Consider the following 21,954-nt stretch of genomic DNA (forward strand, 5'->3'; position numbering starts at 1 on the left):
TATGTAGTATACCTGGAAGTAGATCATTCCGCGCGCCTTCCTGGACGAACTGTCGCTGTAATACGACAACGTCTTCCTCTTCCGGTCGAAGACGAACCACCGTTTGTTCCAGTGATGGAACTTTTTGCTCATTTTTGACAGGTAACCACTGCAACTGGTCGTATCGACCGTGACATCGTGTATCAGGGGTAACTGGTGCCCGGCGGTCTCGATGTGATGCCTCAGGTCCAGGGACTCCGACTTGATGGGGAGGTATCTTGTAAGCGGCCTCTGCGTCCATAAATCATCGAATTTACAAACCGTGAAACTGAACTGTCAAGTTAAATTACCGTTTAAACAGTATTACCATACTGCTACGCATCAAACTGCGCGAAAATAGAATCTAGAATTTATGGACACGAACGTTCTAATACATATTAGAATTTCATTTTCTTAAAAAGACGATGGAAATATAATTTTCGATGATAGTTTATTATCGTGAACATTTACATTTCAAAGCACTAAAAAATGACTGTGATTCGATTAATTCGCAACGTATAATTGGAAAAAAGATCAGTATACCTGCAGTTTTGCCTTTTCACGATGTTTGACCGGTTGCAGTGGTCCAAGGGTATCCATTTCGCTGGAAGTTTGTGAAAGAGGACGACTTCCGTTTCCGTCGATTATTCCACCGCTGTTATTGCTAAGTCTCTCGCCTTCCATTGATGTCCTTTGATCGTCTCTCATCTGTAATACAAACGAATATCGCGTGTTAAATGAAAAAAGTAAGTGCTACTTGAATCATATTACTTAGGCAGATATTTCCATTAAAATCAACTTAACTCATCTACCATTTGCAGCATTTGAATCACTTTAATATACTGAGTCTTCTACAAATAATCGAGTAAAATCTGTCCAATATGTAAAATAATCCAAACGATTATTCTATTAACAAGGAAATACAAATACAAAAAGAAAAAAAAATGCCAAACAGGAAAGAGAAGAACGAAAAAGCTATGTATCGTCTCTAATTTACATTCAAGCGATCTGTCCAGAGATGTATATGTAAATACATACTACGTATTATACATATATTCGCTCTCTAACCTACGGTTATTTATAAATCTCAAATCGGAGGAGACAACGCGTGAGAATCACACCTGTTTACGCTGTTCCTTGTAAACATCTTTTTCCCTTTTCTTTTTTTCTTCGAGGAAAGAAGACTTTCAAAGATAATCTTATAAGAATCGATTCAAAAGAGGATGCAACCAATTGAAGATGAAACTCTTCCCATATTTTTTTTTCCATCCGAACTTGACGAGTCAATGTCGCGTCGACCGTGACAAAGTCTTAAAGTTTCGTTCGTAATCTGGTAATTTTTCATTTCGCGGCAAGGAACGAAAGGAATTAATGGATTGCTGGAAATAATTCAAACCAACGCTCGTTAGGTCACGGCAGGCAGTTAAGCATATTTAACGAGAAAAATTTGTGCAATGAGGCGAGCCAGAAGAATGGCGTACGAGTGAGAACGATAATACCCGTTGCTTTTTGTCTTTCTTCGTCCGTTAGTCAAAGGGCTCGTGTACCGTTTTGTTTCGCTGAAACGGGCAACCCTCTTCGACAATAATGCATCATGCGTTGGCTCGAACAATCGGGGAGAACGGATTTTAAACGAACTTTCACTGAAATCGAAATTTCACGTAATAACATTCTGTTTTCGGTCATGTTTTGCTTCGCACGTGTATTCATCGAGACTTTTTTTCATTTATGATATTGAAAATTGAATTCTAGAATTCGTGATTTTTATAAATCTGGTAAGATTATAATTAATTATATACTATTTTTTATCTATTTAGTAAGTAAGTATATAAAATATTTAAAAAATCCAAAGACACTGGAATATGTCACTATCATTCTTAATCTAAAAATATAATCATTCGTTTCTTCATTGTAATGCTTGTCTCTAAGATTGTTCTTTGCGTCTGTCACTATTTTTATCACCAAGTAACACATACAGCTTTGCTGTTCGAGTCTCATAAATTTTCTAAACGGTATAATTTTTTACTCTCTTATGCGAGAGACGAAACGTTATTCAATTGTCATGCAAAAATTCGTTATTGTTAATAAAAAATAAATAACGAAGCAGAAAACAAAATGCAACGTTAAACTAGTTATAAAAGATATATGTATGTAAGTCCATTTAAGACCATTCACACACTTCGCCTATTTATCACTTACTCGTCGCCGACGAACGTGCTTCTTTTTGGTCCTGTTCTTCATGTAACTCATCCACATCAGAGACATTTTGAAATCCTCTACAGTACTACTACTATTTCCAAACAAAGAGACAAACGGGGCAACGGTACTATCGTACAATTACAAAACAAAATATCTTCCAGTACCCAGCATCGATGAGGATTATCCAATGATCGTTACTTTTAATGAATTCCAATATTCGATTTTTTAATTAATTCCTTCGATTATAAACAAACAAAATATATAAGAAGCTTCGGTGAAACGTGGTCAGACACACCGAGCGGTTGAATTCTTCGGTTCGGAACGGATGAACGACAGTGAAGAACTGATGTCCACGAACGAACGTTCGTCGTTCAACAGGCTGGTCGCAGGTTAAAATGCGTCTCCCTCCCTCTTCACGAAATCTTGTTCTACGCTCGGGAAATCAGTGGCTCATTCACGAGCAAAGTCATTATTCGTGGCACCAAAGGTGCCGATGACCATCCATTTGTTTAACAATGATACAGAGGGGATACAGAGTTGCTTCTGTATTCTGCGTAGCATTTGAGGAATCTGCGTCACTGGGTTTTATGTGAATTTTATTTGACATCGAGCGTTGCCGTGAAAAAGTTCACGTAGTATTGCGGAGTTGCGTAAGTCGTAAGCCGACGAAAACAATTTTTGTTTATCATTCTTTGATCGAATCGATGTCACTGTTCGTTTTTTCTCTCGTTTCTTCTTTTCCTTAGCGAAGATGACGAGATTTGAAATATGAATCGCATTAACGTGGGTGGAAATTGTATAAATTGTTGATTTTATTGTCTTGGAATGCTCAATGAATTCAAAGGTTTCGAGTAAAGCTGAAATATCATTCGGAAAATAGTGATCATTCGAAAAAAGATATCACTGGACAATAGTTGTATCTTTATGTGCAATTTATGAATACATATCCAAAACCTTCTAGACATTGTTAGTAACGTATGAAAATATCACATAACGTTGAAATGACGGTTAGTTAGCTAGACAATAGTACACTTTCATAGCGAAAAGATACGACATACATATTTCTGGGACATCTAAGATTTTGAATAGTATATTTCTTCATCTTTTTTATACTGTAAAAATGCTAGATCGACATTTATAGAATACTTGTACTTTCATTTTAATTACATACTTTACGAGTTGTTAGCAAAGTTGCACAGAGTTGTTACTTCTATCATCTTTTTTCTCGCCTTTGAATCGCGTAAAAACGATATGGCCACTGTTTCGTATATTATGCGTACGATTGAATTACATTTGTAAATTTTTCTTTTCGCGTAGCTATAATCGTGACAATGAATCATTGAAAAAGGTGGTACGAAAGTAAGGCTGAAAAAATTTCGTACAGATTGAAACGCTGAGCTGGCTAAATCAATAACGCGACAAAAATAAAAGGAAGACCGACAGGAAATTCATTTCAAATTGAAAAGTAACTCCTTTTGTTGCTTCGTAACAATTCATCACGAGTTACTGTTAAGTCGAAAAGCTTTTTTCTAGAAGGTATGGATATGTCGATATTATGTTTTGAACGTAGGTAAAAAATGAATTAAGTTTTTTCTAATCGTATTAAATGTTGGCTAAAGGAAAATGGAATTTATGAGGAAAATTACATCTTGAAATTGAAATTGATAGTGATGGTCAATTCGCAAATTCTATTCGCACATAGACGTTGGTCGATTTTGCAACATTGACGTATCGAGTCATTCGAGTCCTAGATACGCAAGTATCATCGCAAAAATACACAGCCGGCGACGAAAGCGTTCGCTCCAGAATGTAGCGGATATTTGTGAAATACGCGTTCGGAAGTTCGTGTTTCTCTTCAGTACTGTAAACTACGTATCGTGAAAGACACGATTCCATTACGGAAATGAGACTCGTTTATTAATAAAATCGTCTCGTGCGCATGACATTGTGCATTGATATTTTTTATTCAGCGTATACGAATTATACAATTCTTCTTCGTCGTTTTATCGTAAATACTACAGCTAACAGATCTTGAAGATTATTATGATAGAGCAAACACTCTTTACATGAGACTTTTGACTCGTATGAAACTACACATCGTCCTTTCAAAATTTGCAAAAATTCTACCATTCGGCACGTTGAAATACAAGTGTATACTGTTGATAATAAGAAGCGTATTTCCATCAGCGGAAAAAAAGGGGTCATCACACTCGAGACCTTCCGCTATTTGAAACGGCGAGTCGACAAAGGAAGCACGCGAAAATCGACGAGTTCGTGGAACACATACGAGGAAGCGATTCGTGTTATTCCTTACGGTCGACCGTAAAACTTCTTCGTCCGCGCGAACAAGTAGACGAAGCGAATTTTTCAGGGTCCGGTCGAAACAAAAAAAAAAAAAAAAAAATAACTCGACGTCGCCTGGTCTCTTGCGATTGTGACGCTTTTCGAATATGCTGCTAGGAGAAATTACGTCTTCCTCGAATCAGGTCTCATCGCGAGTATACAAATGTTCGTCGATCGTTTTGAAAATATGATTTTAAATTTAGAGATACGACATGTTTGAACAGTTTGACAGTAAGTTTGTAGAAAGAATCGTTTGATGTTTGACGAGTATCAATATTTCCTGAAAGTTCTGAGGGGATGATTGATAAATTTGTATCGATGATCTAAAATTCCTATAAGTTGTGACCCTAAAGGAATCACAAAGTCATTTTTGGAACACTATTTAATGATAAAAGTTGAGAATGAAAAATGTCTAACTTTGGACTAAAGGAAAAGAGACACAAAGAACCCGATTATTTCTTTTCCAAATAAAAATACAGACTACTAATTATATTATCAGTAGAGATAAATTTACGCAAAAAAGATTTGGCATTACCCTTCTTATTATCCAATAGAAATGAAAATAGGATTCCTAGTCGTTACTTTACACATACCTATTTTAGAAACAGCTCGTGCAATGAAATCATAAAATGAAATCAACAGATATCCTAAAAGATGAAATCTGTATTGTAACAGGATGTTAGCACGACTATAACATTCAGAAAGCTATCCAGAAATTGGCAAGTTAAACACCTAGTCCAGACCAGATTCACTGCGCGGTATACATTTACGGTAACTTCCGAAATGAATTGTCCGACGTCTTCCACGTTATCGAGAGAAATGAACATAGGAAAGGCAAGCACCTTCGTCTTATTAATACTCGAAAGCTGTCTTTGATAGTACTAAAGCGACATTTTTGAAACAACGTGACATATTACACTATTCCGGAAGTTTCGTCTGAAAATCTTAATAAACATGTCATGATTATACAGTAATTTCACGTGTACATGCAGCTCTCACGATACAAGTCTCGCGTGTATATTTATGCGTTAATGAGCACTGCCCGTATGCGAGCAACGCGAACTGCATCGCGTACTATACGCGAATTGCTAATAGGAGATGGTAAATATTAAAAACGCGTATCAGAAAAATTTTACACTAATATTTACGGTGATTCGTGCATATCGAGATTCGTATAAATGTCAAAAGAACAGATTGTAATGTACCGCGTGTGAAAATATTCTTATTATAATGAATATTGAAAATAGTCTGGAAATTAATTTAATCTATAAATAATATAAAAAAGTCCACATACTACGAATATAAAAATAAATAATACAATCAATAACGTTTCTTTAAATGATTACCAAATAAATATATTTATCTTATGAGCTTTCACTTCGATGAAAAATTTCACATCGTGGTCATACTTGCCTCATTGCAGTCATACTTTTGCAAAGGTGAAATATTCCAACGATGGTTATAAATGTAAGAAACTAAGTTGAATATTCCATGAATCTTTCTTTTTTAATAGCATATTACAGATTCTTTATATGAAACAAGTTTCCCGTATTAAAACTTTTCTTAGTGTGCAAGTAATTTAAGATCTGTCTTCGTTTCATTAAAAGACATGATATAAAGCTGCTCCTCGACCCCGGATGATTTCATTGAATCCGTTAAGTACAGTGGTCGCCGGTCGTAATTACTAAAATTAGGCTGTCTAAGTGAATGTTCTGGATGATTGAAATGATCGAGTAAGTTTGACATACACGATCAATTTTCTCGTTTTCAAAACTTTTCGAATAACAAACTCGTTCGCTGTTAATTCTGTGCTTTCCTCCATTTTTTCTTGTATATTAAATAATACTGAATTAATGTATTAATATATTAATATTAAGTAATATAATGGATATTAAATTCCAAACAAGCTACGATCGTGAAATAAGTAACGAAATAGTGATTTTAGAAACTAGTTTCTGCAAAAATGATAAAACATATGCTATTGATAAAAAGTATGAATTAAAGAACAGGTTATGAAAAAGTAATACTTATAAACTTATTGACGGATGGAATATAGACTAAATACAATTAATGATTTAAATTCGTGTAATTTTGAAATAGAAAGATTGTACATACAATGATTTGCAATAAGCAGTTGCTACAGCTTTTAGAAATTTTCCAAATTTCTCACTCCACTGCACTTATTTGTCCATTAGTCTGTTTTCAATGCATTTTACGCAAACCAAACCAGAAATTGATTCGAATTTTAAAATGAATAAACATCCCATCGGATGACTAACCACTCAACTTTTATCGGCATCACGGTGAACAGTAGATAAATATAGCGACGGGACCTTTTGTTTGCTTTTTGACGATAGAACTTTTAAGCTGAAACTCGTCAGTAGCGATAAGAAACAGAATTTCCTATAATTATCGATTTTTCTTTTTGTTATATACATATGTATACCACCAACATTATCCGTTTAATTTTCTGTTTCATTTTTTGTCCTAATCGACGTAGTTAGAATTCTATCATTCAAGTTTAATATAAAAGATCAAATGTGAGACAATCTCATTCCAGTGTTTTCCACTTGAAATGCTCTAAAATATTTGAAAATATGATCTATCTAACATATTGTAGCGGTAGATATTTTGACAAAACTATCAACGATTAGAAAGCCGAAATCGTGGAGCAAAGAGAACCATGACTCATTTGAAATCTTGTTAAATGGCCCTGACTTAATTCCGATGTTCAGACAAATTCGTAACAAAATTTCTTTTCACTAATTTTTTGCTCCCTTTATACAAATTAGAACGCGGCTCGACCCGTCAAAAGTCTTCGACATTTCGTTAGCCAAGATGAGTTATATTTTTCTCGAAGCATGAAAGTCTTGGCATCTAGACGAAATATGCGTCTCTTCTAATTTACCCTAAACCAGCTTTAAACATTCATGAGAAATTGCTGTGTCACGGTCACGAGTTCAGTCTCGAGTTAACCGTCTCGTCAAGCTTTAATGATCGTGAATGCCACGAAACTGTTAATAAGTACTTTCTAATCGGAAATGTGCATTTCCCTTCCATCTGCACTGACCAAATTTTTCTGTATAGGACCATTTTTCATTCCGTTTTCAATAGAACAAATGTTTGCAAAAGTTCATTAATCGCTAATCGATATTTTTCATCGCGAACATACATATATCTATGTTTTTGAAGAGTTAGTATTCTAAAAATATATAACCTTAACAGCTACTAATTATAGAAAAGCTAATGAAGATGCAAATTTTGGAGGAAGACTTTTTTATGTACTCACGTTATCATTTTGGAGCAGACTGTAGGAATTATTCGAAGGTCCTGGACTGGATGACGTGAGCTCCGAAAGTTTGCTACCAGACAATTTCTCGTTGGTTCCACCCTCTGCACTGTCGCTGCTTCCGCTACCACTATAAATTTAGTGTCGTTAATTGATTTCTATTTTCAAATGATCATCGAAATCGCATTGATAAAAGAAATTCAATTTATTCCTAATGACAAGGATAAACGAAAACTTGTACGTCAATTTTTTGAATTAAATTGTGCTTGCGGTATTTGCACTCTAAAGTTAATTACTTTCCTATTCATATTGATTTTAAAATTGACTTTAAAATATACATAGTTGCCTTGAGATTATTTATTTTATAGTTGAGTTAAGATTATAATTAATCCTCTATAATAGCATATGTAACATCGGAGTTACGTAATCATATATCTATTTTATCTTTTTGTTTGTTAGCATTGTTTCTGTACTATTCTATTCTGCCGTTGTAGCATCGTATAATTGCACCAAAAGCAAATAAACTCTGACGGATCGCAACATTTTTCTAACAATAAAAAACGAATAAATAAAGTATATTCCTATTATCCTATATATCCTTTTCACTCATATTCAAACTATATGTCTACTTAAACTAGCAATATGTCTACTTTTTTCCACATCTCGGAACACGTCAAAAGAATCTAAGCTGGCATTGACAATAATATCTACGGTGAAAATTTTCGCAAAACAAATGGAAATCACATCGATACGAAAATTAAGCGAAGGATTAGGCACTAATAATTTACAGCACTAATTCAGAATTAGGAACGATTCGATGCATCGTTAACTAGAACAATACGAAATTTTCGACCAACGATTTCTACAGTATTTCGACAGTTACAAAGAAAGTCAGAAAATAAATGGAACGAGATAAACGATTGGATTGTTGGTTGGTAACGAATTCGAAGCAGCCATAAGCACCGTGGTAACCGGACCATACGAGCAATGCATCTTCCAACTGATTTACGTCAACCGCATCGAATATCACCGGTTTTTATCTTACGTAATCACCAATGTGATCTTCCTTCGAGTGCTTCTCGTTTCGCGTATCGAACACCGTCCCGTAAACTCGAGCCACGCGAGATCGCGAAAAAAGCCGGAGAAGGCAGCAGGCTCTTCTAGCTGGCGAGGATCGCCACTACCAGCGAGGCCATAGCCGCAGCAGGTATTATTAAAACCTAACAAGTACAAAGTGACTCGGTCGACCGGTTCGACGGTGCCACCAGCATAGCATTTAATTCTTCTACAATGTTCAACCGAACTGGACGACACTCTTTTCAATCCCGTTGCTATGGAGACGTTGTCCTTGGCCCCCCAGGAACAGGGTCATCTTTTTCATTTCGTTTGCTCCTTTTGCCGAGCTCTCAGTGTCCATGGATGTGGTCATTGTCAAGAGGTGGAGCCGTAGCAGACAAAAAGAGAGAGAGAGAGAGAGAGAGAGAGAGAGAGAGAGAGAAGTATATACAGGGTGATCCTGTTAGGTACAATCGTCTCTTCTGTTACCTTATTGAAGAGGAGAATTCGTCAAAATGACTGTTTTATCGTTTTCTTGTAAAAATGTGCAGGAGTAAAGGTTATAATACATATGAGGAAGTTTCAAAATATATTTCTGGTATATTGGTTTGGCGAAGAAAGGCTATTATCTTTGTATTTGTTAAATTGTAATTTTGACTAAGAGGTGTGATCAAATATACTATAAAGTTGTCGTTCAAATGGAAGCATTCTCATGGATATCTTGTCGAAATTTGAGTAAACTACTTGAAATAGAAGTTCTTTGATAAACGAGTATTACCTGCGAGAGAGAGAAAGAGAGAGAGAGAGAGAGAGAGAGAGAGAGATGATATTTGAATAGAACGAAGAGATCAAATTTATCTTAACTGTTAAGTTTCTCTCTTTGGTAGGATCGTACATTCAGCACGTGCTGCAAACAAGAGTGACATCAATTTTGTAGTTTATGGATTAATTTATAGGAATTAACAGCGGACAATTCTAATCTTATTGAATTTATTTTGAAATGTACGCCTCGATTGGAACAGAGCGCTTCTCTTGCTATTACTCTCAGAAGCTATAGAATGCTTCGTCATTAGTTATGCAATAAGTATTGTATAATTATCTAAGGAACTAACACACAATTGTGTTAATTTTATACGTGTTACAAAGATCAGTTGTCCTCTAACTTGAAACACTTTTTCTTAAAATTTCCTACATCTTCTCGACCAACCAAACATTTAATCAATAAAAATTATAAAAAAAAGAAAAAAATATGTAAAAACAAAATCTTTCTAAACTCACAAGTACCGATGACGAAATTCGCGCGAGTGCGTTTCCAAGGGTCGATAGAAATTTTTATAAAGCCAATCCTTGCTGACAATGTAAAAGCGATTGCTGGTTAGGAAAGTGATCAAGCTGCATCCTCTGAACCTAGCCTCGTTAAAAACGGACGCACCCACTTCCCTTGCGTTCATTCTCGTGCATTCTCCTCCCTTTAATTCGCACCCTCCCGATCACTCACGCGACCACTGTGCCTCCTCCAGAAAAATCCTTTAACACAATTTCAACACGACTTCTGACAAATTTTCAATTGCATCATTTTACTATCAATTTCTTATTTTTCTCTAGAGTAGACGATACCACGACGTTCTTCAACGATAAATATTTCCTTTCTTTTTCCTTGCTCTTCGTCTTAATGGATTCCTTGACTGCGTTTTCACCTTCGAAAAATGCACGCATCAGCATGTGGAATAACCTTGCGAGATTGCGTCTACACGTATGTCGTATATTTTTTTAAATTTTCTTTGAAATTTTGTAAAATTCTTCTCACCAAATAAGATTAATCTCTAACTTTTACTCGAGTAGATAAAAATATTTTGATAAATCTCATGGTTATAAACGGAGATGATTCTGTCAAAGTATATTCTGACACTTTCACATTTGTTGTAATTTCTATAACATATATGTACTCTGTTATCAAGGCTCCGTTTGCTTATGAGAAACAAAGGTTATAGTCTGCCAATGTAATCTGAAGTTTAGAAATCAATAATCGTTACAGATATAGGTATACATAAACAGTTTGGTGTCAATATAATGATATAATTAATAAAATACGATACCAATAAGCAGTTGAAACAAGACTTTCTGACAAAGAATCTCTAATTATTTATTAATTAATTTTGCTTATATTTCTTCTTTCCACAGTGTCCGTTTTCTATAGTCTCTTCATTTATCAGCGACGATTTCTTTAGGTCATCGATCGATCTTTTGGACTTTCTACTCGATTCCGTCCCACGATAAATCTTAAAGCCGCGCAATACACTTTTACGAATACTACCTATCAAATAAATCAATCTTTATATAGCTGGACTCATCGTGTTCGCATTATCGCAATGTCCCTTCCTTTGTTATGATCTTACAATGCAACGATGCGTTCTTCTGCAACAAACGTTATTCGAATTGCATTTACGATTCTGATCCCATTCATTATCACGAAACTCTATTTCTCGTAAATCGTTCGTTGCTTTATTTTCAAATTAAGAAGAGGAATACTCGAAACACGAAACGGATTTTACCATCGATATACCCGTAAAATTTGATAAGATTCGTATATGTTTCGTTCGAGTTGCGTTTATCTTATCACTGAAATAAAATTTCACATTTTTCTGTTACAATCGTGATTAAAGTTCCACGATTTCTTCATTATCAAAGACAGTTACTACGCGATCCGTCGCTCATATGAGCTATCCAGAAGTTAAATCGATAAATTTCACTTTTTACAAACTTCTCGACTGTAGAATCAAAGCTCGATATGATTAGAGTTCAACTTTTCCTAACGGTTCTGCTTCCGTATAACACATATATTCCTCTCAAGAACCATCCTCTATGCACGTGTTACATTCTCGAAGCCTTAAGATCCATTCATTTATAACTCTCGTTTAACTCACAAAGCTCGTCACTTAGAACTCTATATTTTTCACTGACTCACGCGAGATTCCTATAATATATATTTGTTCTATCTGTTTCTAGATCACCGAAATCCTGCCTTCTAGCAATAAGCAACGTCTATCTTATCGAGTCTATCCAAACTACCAGAGTTCCTACTCAATGTACACTTTCATTAACCACAACGAGTAAGATGACGAGGAAACGACGTGTCAACAGCGTCAGCTAACCGCGGAAAGGCAGCTCGTTGCAACAGATACCGTATCGTTTGATAATACCCCACCCAAGCGTATCCAAGTAACGCGCGGGACAAGCAGCAGAGCCGATAAAGCGTTTTATTGCCGGCAGCGTAATCAACCGGACAATCTACGATCGTCGACGCCGATTCCGATGCTTCCTCGCGTCGCTCCTTCTTACCTATCAAGGTTGCTGCGACGCCTTTTACTTTCGATGAGATTCCCGTTTCACGAAACTGCCCGATTAAAAGTGACGCGACGCGAGTAGATCACGTGCGCCATGTAATTCTTGCACAACCCGTTCCATTTACAAACAAAGGAAAAACTCGTGACTATTTGTTACGTAAAGGTCTATTAAATGTTACGGAAAGCCACATCTTGAGTACGTATTAATCCTGCGAAAATCGTGCTTCACTTCTTTCTTTAAAAAAAGAAAATACCAATGTTTAACATAAACTAGTCAGAATCAGAGTCTAACTCATTGATGACCGGTGTTAACAAACATGATATCCATCATAAGCGATATTAGTATCGTAGAAATCACTGGTTAACGATCTTTATAGATTTATTTATTGTGATTTAAACAGGAAACGATGGTTATTTAACGTGAACTTAATGCACTAATGTGATATAACTAAGACAACTAAATTGATCATTCACAACTAGCAACTTACAATTAACAGCTCATAACAACTCGGCAACTAATGATTAATCAACTCGCAACTCGCTCTCAACTCGACTTGACTCAACTGACGATTCACAATTCACAATTTACAACGACTCGACAATTCACGAGTAACAATTAACGCGCAACTACTCGTAGCTCCCTCGCAATTCTAGTTGCAACTGACTAACGGCTACCTTTCATACCACGGTTTTGGTATTCCTAGCACGCACATGTGTTCCACAGATGTGGATGACCCACGATCAAGTACACCTTTTTTAATTACCCAATGCCGTAAAGGGCCACGGGTATATGGCCCATCGAGATTTCCCATCTTTCTCGCCCCGTCAGCACTTTCATTGTTTTTTACCTGTAGTTCATCAGAATTTAGTTGATCGGGATACTACAACATGCTGAAAACATATAAACGTGTCTGACAATATTTACAGAAATATTTACACGATATTTTAACGCATAACAAGTGAAATCTTTTGTTCTTGACATCTTGGCGTTTGTATACAGCTCAAATTATACTTTTCAGTTAAATCGATAAATTAAATTGTACCAATGGTTACTATTAAGTCCCGCGATCCTACCATATACTATAATCCATCCTTCGGTCAAGATGGCCACCAGTTCTATAAACATGCTTACTCGGATCCTAAGGAACCGTCATAAGATTTAGCATTTTTTACTTTACTGTCAAGGCCCTTAATTACTACAAACATCTTTCAAGTCGAGAAGCTCCTTAGGGTTATTGCTCATTCAGGTAAAACATGGGAATCCTATGTCTGATGTTCGAGGGCCACTTCCACCCGCGAGCGACCATTAACGAGGAACAGCCAGCACCCATTACTAGTTTTCCCTACATACAAACCTTACCGTCACAGAAAATCACTTGCTAACAACTCTTCGCTCAAAACACTTCTACATCTCCCACACGCATCACTCGCGGACACTTATATTCTTCAAAAGTTGTTGGGAGTAAAGAGTTACATTTAAACTGTTAACTCAGTGTTACAATCATTCAAACTACCCCTATTATCTTAACCGAAATAGGGGATCGGCTGGTTCGTGGCGTCGATTATCGTATCGAGACAAGAATTTACGACTTTCGTTGACGCGTTATACTGCGAATGCGTCTCCCCGTGAAACCGTAGAACAGATACAAACGATCGTTTTTAATCAAAAAATGCACGCGCTTCCTATTTCTGTTAACTGCATCGAGGACTTTTTTTATCACTAAATCTACAGATAAGACACGTTCTGCCACTATTGCTAAAGTGACATTGTGTACGATCACTCAGAACGAGGCGATTTCGTCATTCGTGTATACTGTACACACACGTACAAAGAATATATCTATACTGTACACTTACTAACTAAGCAACACTGTGAGCACTTTTAAATTTTTTATATTTGTTGAATGTTACGCAATCACGTTATCTATGTTCAAAAATGTTTTATCAGTTACCTATCTATATTTTCGTTATATATCGTTCGAAGAATTGTAAACTTTGCAAATGTTTGTGAAATCATTTTATATTCCATACATTTTTCAATGTACTTATGTTTAGAATTTACAGAAAGATAACAATGGAAAATATCGCTTCACAAAATTCAGAACGTACTTGTCTCCATGTCGTTTCTTTCAGACTTTCAGGATTCTGTCGTGCGATTATCAAACACAAACCATGCAATTTTCGTTTCTTCTCACTTTCTTATGGTGCGTTCAAACCAGGTGAATGAATGCTCGTTCGCTCCCCACTCTAATAAAATGAATGGATTCACGTTTTCACTATCATTTTTTAATTTTATTAAAGCGGGGAGCGAACTAGCATTCGTTCATCTGTAAATTCGTTCAGAAAAACGCATCATTACGAGAACAAGCAAAGAATGCGTGATTTGGGCTGTGAAGGCGGCATAATTGAACATGTGACTTACCTTTCTGTTGGTCCCGTTGAATAACTAGAGGATTCTTCTCCTGACTCAACACTGTTAAAAGAGGTACAGTTCATTTTCCTCTCTTCCCACTGCGACCGAACCTCATCTTGAACTCTTCGTTTCAATTCCTCCACTCTTCGTCTTTCTTCCGAAATTACTTGGCTACCTATAACACGAGTAAAGTAGAAAATAATTTAATAGCATCAAAAGTTTCATTGTCTGTTTAAATATTTTGTTAGATAATTCTCTTCGTAATTGTGTTCTCTAAAATTCATTTTGTTATTTATTACAGTGCGTCCGTAGAAATAAATTTTCTGTTATTTAACACATTTGGCTATACAATTTGTAAAGCCATTTACCTTGTTTGGCTAAATGAAGCTGTCGATTTCTCTCAATTTCTTTGAGGGATTCGATAGTCTTCCTTCCCAAGCTGCCCTGATTGTTTACAATGGGAGAGTCAGTAGTGACCCTGGAGATCCTGTCGAAGTCTTCCCTGCTCGGAGATCGTTTCTCGTCTCTGTTTTCGCAAGCATTCTGCGCTAATTTTATCAGTTCATCGTTAATCGCTCTAACTCGGTTTCGACCCTATGACGATAAGAGACAAGATCAAACAAAAATCATGAACATCAGTCATTAACAACTAAAATATTCTGATTGTTTTGTAAATAATCTACAAATTCACTAACTTCTTCCAACCGTTTCAAATGCGTCAGCTTCTGCCTTTCAAGGCTTCTTGCATCTTTAGTCGCTGTGCTTTTTGCTTCGGATCTCTGTGCTTCCAAGTGGCTCAATCGAACCTTTCTGGTCTCTATCTTGGTTGTCAATTCGCTCAAGTATCTAAAACAGACATTTACATCGCCAAATCTATGTTAGACTCAATTGTCAATCACCATATAATTAGCATACTAAAGTATATATTAATTTGTAAAAGAAAAACCATTTCGTGGATTAGTTTAACAATTAAAATTTCTATAAAATCAATTCTATGTTACTGAACGACTCTATCGATCATGCACAGTTGATACGAGACAGCTTTATTGACAATAAAAATATAATATAATTATCATATAATTATATAAAAATATAATTATTTTTGAGAATGAAAAATGTATCACAAAGAAGATAAAACAAGGATGAAAAACCAACAAGGATTTGAAGAAATTTAATCGCACAATCGTGCATGAAATACTTTTACCTCTGTAACTCTTCCCTGGTTGCCAGTTTGCTCGCTTCCTCTTCCAAATGATGAAACTCCAAATCCTCAAAGGCCTTCCTTTCTGACTCCAGGACGTCTTGCTGAGCCATAAGTCTCTTGCTGATATTCTGTTGCATAGTTTCATCCACGCAATTCGCTAATTCCTCTTCCAAACTGTTACAAGTCTGCTGAGCTCTTTGCACTCTCTGTTTTGCTTCCGCTTGCAAATTTGCTTGACTCGTGTTATCCTCGGCCATCTGTCTCTCCAGTTCGTTTATCCGCATCTGTACTTTTATCTTCTCACCCTCGTCTTGACTGAGTTTCAACGATTCCGACTCGTATTCTGCAGACAGCAGTGCTTTTTCTAATTCGAGCTGTCACACACAAAATGCACATAATTAATGCTTAAAGAATATTATAGGAGAAACGATTCCATTGTTTTTCTTAATAACCTGTTCTAAACTTTGTTTTAGGAATTTGATCCTGGAAAACAAGAGAACGAGCTTTTTCATAATTGTTCGTTTCTTCCCTCTAAAATGTATTATTTAGAAATGCTTGATGCACGAATGTTTGAACGTTACTGAGTAAGCTGGAGCAAGACTAAGAGCAAAGGGTAATACCTTATCTCATTGCGAAATAAGAAAAAGTAAATAAATTTTAACTCGAAGGTAAACGTAGATAAGAGGATAAGGTTCCAGTTCTCGATTATCCTTACCATCGAATGCACTTGTATCTTTAAACTCGAAATTATTCATTCGTCGGTACTATTTAATGCTAAAGGGTATAGGCCACCGGGGACGATTTGTCTTGCTATGGTTTTGTCACTTACGAAAGTGGCATTCGTTTAGTTAGATGGGTGTGTGCGCATCTGATGATACGACTGCAAGCTGATATTTTTGTTATTAGAAGAAGAGGAAATTGAACTTTCCACTGATGTGAGCGAGAGCGACAAATTGTCGCTAGTGCGTGCATAACCTAATATGAAAATAATAATAATATGAAAATAAGTTCTTGTATTATTTTCATAGATAAGAAATGGGAAAGAGATGAAAACTACTGCACACTAACGATGGTAACAACATCTTTCCTTTTGAAAAAAAATCTTCGATTTTAAAAAGTTGGTAGAATGCATAGTTAAAATTTGTTAAATCTTTTAGTTGAAAGAAAAAGGATTTAAATAACGGACCTCCCTACTAATTTCCTCTTCCTGGATCTCAATATCTGCGACGCTCCTTTTTAATACGTCCATATTACCAAGGATATGTAATTTCTCGTTCTGAAGGAACTCTATGTACTTCTTTCTGTCCTCCTCTTCGAGTTCCTTCCTTTCTTTATCAGCCTTAGCCTCGTTCGATTTCGCGTTGTCCTTCTCCGAATTGTTTTTTTTGGGAATCGTGCAAATTTCTTTGGATTTGGAAAGCATGGAAAGCTGCTCGATAGCCTCTAGAAGGTCGTCGTTAGATATTGCCAGCTTGTTCTCGATCATCTCGCACGATTTCGATAACTGACCATTCTTCTTTGGCATGGAATGATTGTTTTGATTGTTGTTCTGTACAGAATTAATCAGCACATTCTCATACAAGCTCACGTTCCCGTTTATCGAATTGTCGTAGTTTGGTTGTCCGTTAATCCTCGCCCCATTCAGTTGGATGGTTCCATAAGTGTCTTTCGTTAGGTCAACGATCTGCGTATAATTACCACCGTTATTGTTGAACATCGACCCATCGATTGCCGTATTCTCGTAACCCGAGTTACGAACTTGTGAGATCGAACCGCAAAAACTATGGTCCCCGTTGCCATGAATGTTTGGCCACATCATGGGTTGGCTGTTGTTATTGTTGTTCGGCGTGATCGCTTGTGGATGATTCTGTATGTTGTCTGTTTGACTGTCTGTATGACTTGTCGCCTGATTTCGACGATTCTTCGGCGAGTTACCATTTTGGAATATGATTTTTGAATTTTGCACACATACGTTCTCGTATGAAGCCGAATTCGATTGTTTCGTAGTGTCGAAGGAGAAGTGTGGTTGATTTTTAGATGGACTCTTCGGGCTGTCGAAAGGTGAATTATAACCGAGTCGCTTGTCTCGTGGTAGAGAGCCATTCGTTTTGATTCTGTGAAAGAAAATGAAGATGTTGTAGACTTTAAATTATACAACCTGTATATTTAGTTCTATATTTAGTGATGTACGTATATGTATTGAAACTAAAAGCTAGTTATTGGATTATCGTCATTATTGATTTGTATAATATACAAATAAAGAAGAATAAACTTGTGACTTACTCAAATACGGATAACTATATGTACAAAATGTTGACGGGAAAAGTTGTACAAGACTTTTGTAAAAAAATTGCCAAAAAGATTGGCGAAAGGTCTTAACCCTTTTAGTGCCGAACAACGATACATCGTTGCGTATGCGATGGCGTCTTACTATTAGCATCGCGATAGAACTTTATCTTAAAATAAATTTATAAAACGTTGTAAATGGTTGAATTTCTCTGTTATAAGAAAATTTGACACGAGGTTTGCTTGAGACTGTAATCACAGGTCTATATAACACTGTTTAGAACAGAATATCTCCTTATGTTTCACAAAATAATCTTGTATCGACATGGCGAGAGTAAAATTTTTGCTGGACCTGTGCAAAGATCACGCACAATTTGTAATCTGTACAATAAAGGATTACACGGTGTACACATTAGTAACCATCAAAGCTAAGTAAATTATTTGTGTTGGAAATAATAAGTAAGTATTACATGTTTTCAGCAGCCGGATAATCTTAAATGTATAGAATAATATTAGAATGTTATTTCAGTGATGTTATACCAGCTACACGAATCACTTGTTTTGGAGCAAGTAATCCTTCTGACGCTTGCTGCGCATCATGGGTTTATCATTTAGTTTTGTGTTTTGATATTAGAAATTTTGTTACAAATAATTGAGAATGCAGTATCTATACTTTACATTACGTTTTTTACATCAAACTATGACCAAACGATGATTCTTCTTATTTGCAAATAATGTTTATAAAAGGAAACTGATTCTTCATTTTTCCTACCGATTTTGATGAAGTATTATTAGTACGATTTTCAATAAATATTGAAATACAATTGGCATTAATTTATTCTCTCTTTATTTCGTTTCTATGTTCCTTTTTGAATTTTGTAAATATCACTTACTTTTTTTTATATTTCTTCTATTCTTCGCTTAGATACAATTCTTTTGGTCGTCACTAAAAGGGTTAAAAAGCTCACTTTACGGTAGAATTTACCCTTAAGAAAATAATATCGCTATAGCATGAGAACAGTCTGTGTCTTTTCTATTTTCTTTCAACCAAGATAAACAGCTACTCGTCGTCAAAAAAGGGTAGCGGGATTAAACCTAAAGTTGGTTGTAATGTACGCAACATAACGTACTACGGTCTTAGATGATGTATCAAAAATTGCAAGTGTTTCGCGATAAGTTCGAATCTTCTCGCAAAAAATACAAATAACCCATTCACCTATTAGGTTGTCTTGGCTTTTCAACGGTGCTCTGCCTCTCGTACTCCGCGCACATGGCAAGGATTTCCTCGAGTCTCATTTTCTCTTGCCTCTCGACCTCCTGCTCTCGTAGCCTCTCCTCTTGCGCCTGTTTCCTCTTATTCTCCGCCTCTCTCCGTTTATTCTCTGCGTCAATCTGTCTCTCTCGTAGCTCCTCCAGCGAGCAACCACTTCCGGTACTAGGAGTCGGGCTCTTCACCCGTCCAAAGCTTCTCTTCGGCTCGTTGTACTTGGGATTACGATTAAACGCAGGACTCGGTGGCTGTATCCTCTTGATGTTCGGATTCGAACCAAAACCCTGCGCTCCAGCCACGCTCCTCAGACTTCCACCACAAAAATTTCCGTTACTGGGACTATTGCAAATATTAGGATTCGAACCAAATTTTTCCAACTGAAGATACTCGGTTGTCGTGGTCTTGGTAACAATTAAACTTTGACTCATGTCGAAGTCCCTTGTCGTCAGGTCGTCGAGATCGTTCGACTTTTGGCAGGTGAAGCTTCGTGACATAAGACCTCCCTGATTCACATTGTTCTTCGATATCGTTTGAAGGATATGAGGATTTTGGTTGTTCTCGTTATTGCTATCTCGATAGTATGGTTTGTAGGTTTTTAGGTAGGATTCCGCGGTTGAATACATCTGAATCTGATTATGATTCGGCAATGAAATGTTTTGATGCTGATGATTAGGCGTATTGGATCTGCTGGGTGTTCTGATATCCAATCTTTGACGATTCTCATCGCTATAATAGTTAGGAGAGGAAGAGGCGAAACAGCTACCTGGAGAAGATGTATTGAGAAAATGAGCCGGTGAGGATGAATTAAAGGATGGCGTGTTCGAACGACTTCTTTCCAAGTTTGTTAAGTTTTGTAACGGTGAATTATTATTGCCATTTTTTAGGGAGATTAAACTGGAGGATCTCGAGTGACCGAGAATTTGATCGGCAGGCACGTTCGTGGTAATAGCACCCGCTGGAAACACTTTTGGAGAGACGCAATTGTTTCTATTTTGTTTCGATAACATTTCGAATTTCGTTAGTTTTCCAAGGAAACCTATTTCTTCGTCGGAGCAGGAATTTCTTGGTGATTTTCGTGGCGCCACCGGTGGTTTTCTTTCTAAATGATAGTTTTCCTGCAGCTGGTTATCCGGTAGGGAGAAACTTATAGGCGCCATGGAGATTCTCGAGTGTGGCAGTACAGATCGTAATTGTTTCGCTTCGGCTGGGTGATTAAAGCGCATGTAATTCGATCTGCCGATCGACAGCATGCAACCTGAAACGTTAAATTCCCATTTATAGTCATCTGAAAATATTCTTAATATATTTTTAGGTATGTAGATTTTTATATTTCAAATTATATCTTACACACTTAAAAATTACACTTTTCCTACGTACGTTTCCTAAGTACATGAAGTATATAATACTAAATACCAAATACAAATATAAAATACAAAACACGAGGTTTAATTTCGACGGTGTAAATTGACCAAGTAGCAGGTTTACAAAAAGTTTATACTTGGTCATTCGTATCTGAGTCAAGGTCTTACCTTGAGCGAGTCTCACTGGTGAATTTATCGATACACCATCGACTGCCGTAGTTCCATTTATGGGATGAAGAGTGACCACGCCGTTATTATTTTCAATCGTGCAATGAATGGACTCGACGCCGGTACCAACAACAGAAATATCCGCATCTCGACTCGATCCAAGGGTTAACTTACCTAAACAAAATATTGTACGTTTTAAGAAAGTACGAAATGTAACTAGTTACTAAGAAACTTAGAACTTTTATATTAGGGATATAACAATTGTTTAAAGTGTTATATAACGAATCCACGAACAATTGGCATTCTACGCAGAAGGATTCGAAAGATAGTCGGGCACAAACATCGAACGAGTTGAGATCTGGAGAGAATGCGACGAAAATAAGCTGGAGTACAGAGTGTGCGCTACATTTGAGAGTAATGCGGTAACTCGGTTTTCGAGAAATGCGAAACTATTCAACAATTTCAACTATTATTCTAGACGGTAAGGAAACCACTACCAGAACTAACTAAACTTGCTTCCATCTTCGCAATTAACTATCTTGGCTTTCGAAGTTGCATGAAAAGCGTCACAGGCATTCTACATATACTCACGTATGTAGGTATACCGAATGCTGAATATTGAGTTGTAGATTCGTGGTAACGGATAATATGAATAAGAAAGATACTTGCTATTACTTTTCAATATTTCTTATACATATTAATGTTTCATTATTATTCTTTTCGCTGTAATTCAGCAAATTATGAACAACAATCAAGAACAACATGATTATGTTGTTCCAATTCTCTATGCACGACTCTAAGTTCTATTCAGCTTTTCAGAAACGCTATCGTGAGAGTTGCATTTATTCGAGCAGCTTTCGCGTATTCTGCATCATTTTTAACGCGATCAAGATCCTAAAACCTTCAATCTACATGGCATCCATACTATCTGAAGTTGCCATTTAACATGGATTATGGTAGCAAGCCCAGTTCCTCTGATCTTTTTAATATTCAATTGATAAGT

At 36.4% G+C, this 21,954-nt stretch overlaps 1 protein-coding gene across 3 annotated transcripts in view; it reads right to left on the minus strand.

The window, feature by feature from the left end:
• Window positions 1-21,954, minus strand: part of LOC126868682 (pleckstrin homology-like domain family B member 1) — a 63,266-nt gene that overhangs the window by 2,420 nt on the left and 38,892 nt on the right. For 2 of the 3 annotated variants that reach the window (XM_050624428.1, XM_050624429.1), the window contains exons 3-12: window positions 20,952-21,125; window positions 19,369-20,677; window positions 17,053-17,980; window positions 15,867-16,240; window positions 15,358-15,508; window positions 15,031-15,256; window positions 14,672-14,837; window positions 7,850-7,979; window positions 562-726; window positions 13-270 (exon numbers count right to left, since the gene is read on the minus strand). In XM_050624428.1, the coding sequence (XP_050480385.1) occupies window positions 13-270; window positions 562-726; window positions 7,850-7,979; window positions 14,672-14,837; window positions 15,031-15,256; window positions 15,358-15,508; window positions 15,867-16,240; window positions 17,053-17,980; window positions 19,369-20,677; window positions 20,952-21,125 (3,881 nt within the window). Of the gene's footprint in view, window positions 1-12; window positions 271-561; window positions 727-7,849; window positions 7,980-14,667; window positions 14,838-15,030; window positions 15,257-15,357; window positions 15,509-15,866; window positions 16,241-17,052; window positions 17,981-19,368; window positions 20,678-20,951; window positions 21,126-21,954 lie in introns of those variants that run through there. The other variant, XM_050624430.1, reaches the window with a different exon arrangement.

The sequence above is a fragment of the Bombus huntii genome, chromosome 8 (assembly GCF_024542735.1).
Source record: "Bombus huntii isolate Logan2020A chromosome 8, iyBomHunt1.1, whole genome shotgun sequence".
Taxonomy (NCBI): domain Eukaryota; kingdom Metazoa; phylum Arthropoda; class Insecta; order Hymenoptera; family Apidae; genus Bombus; species Bombus huntii.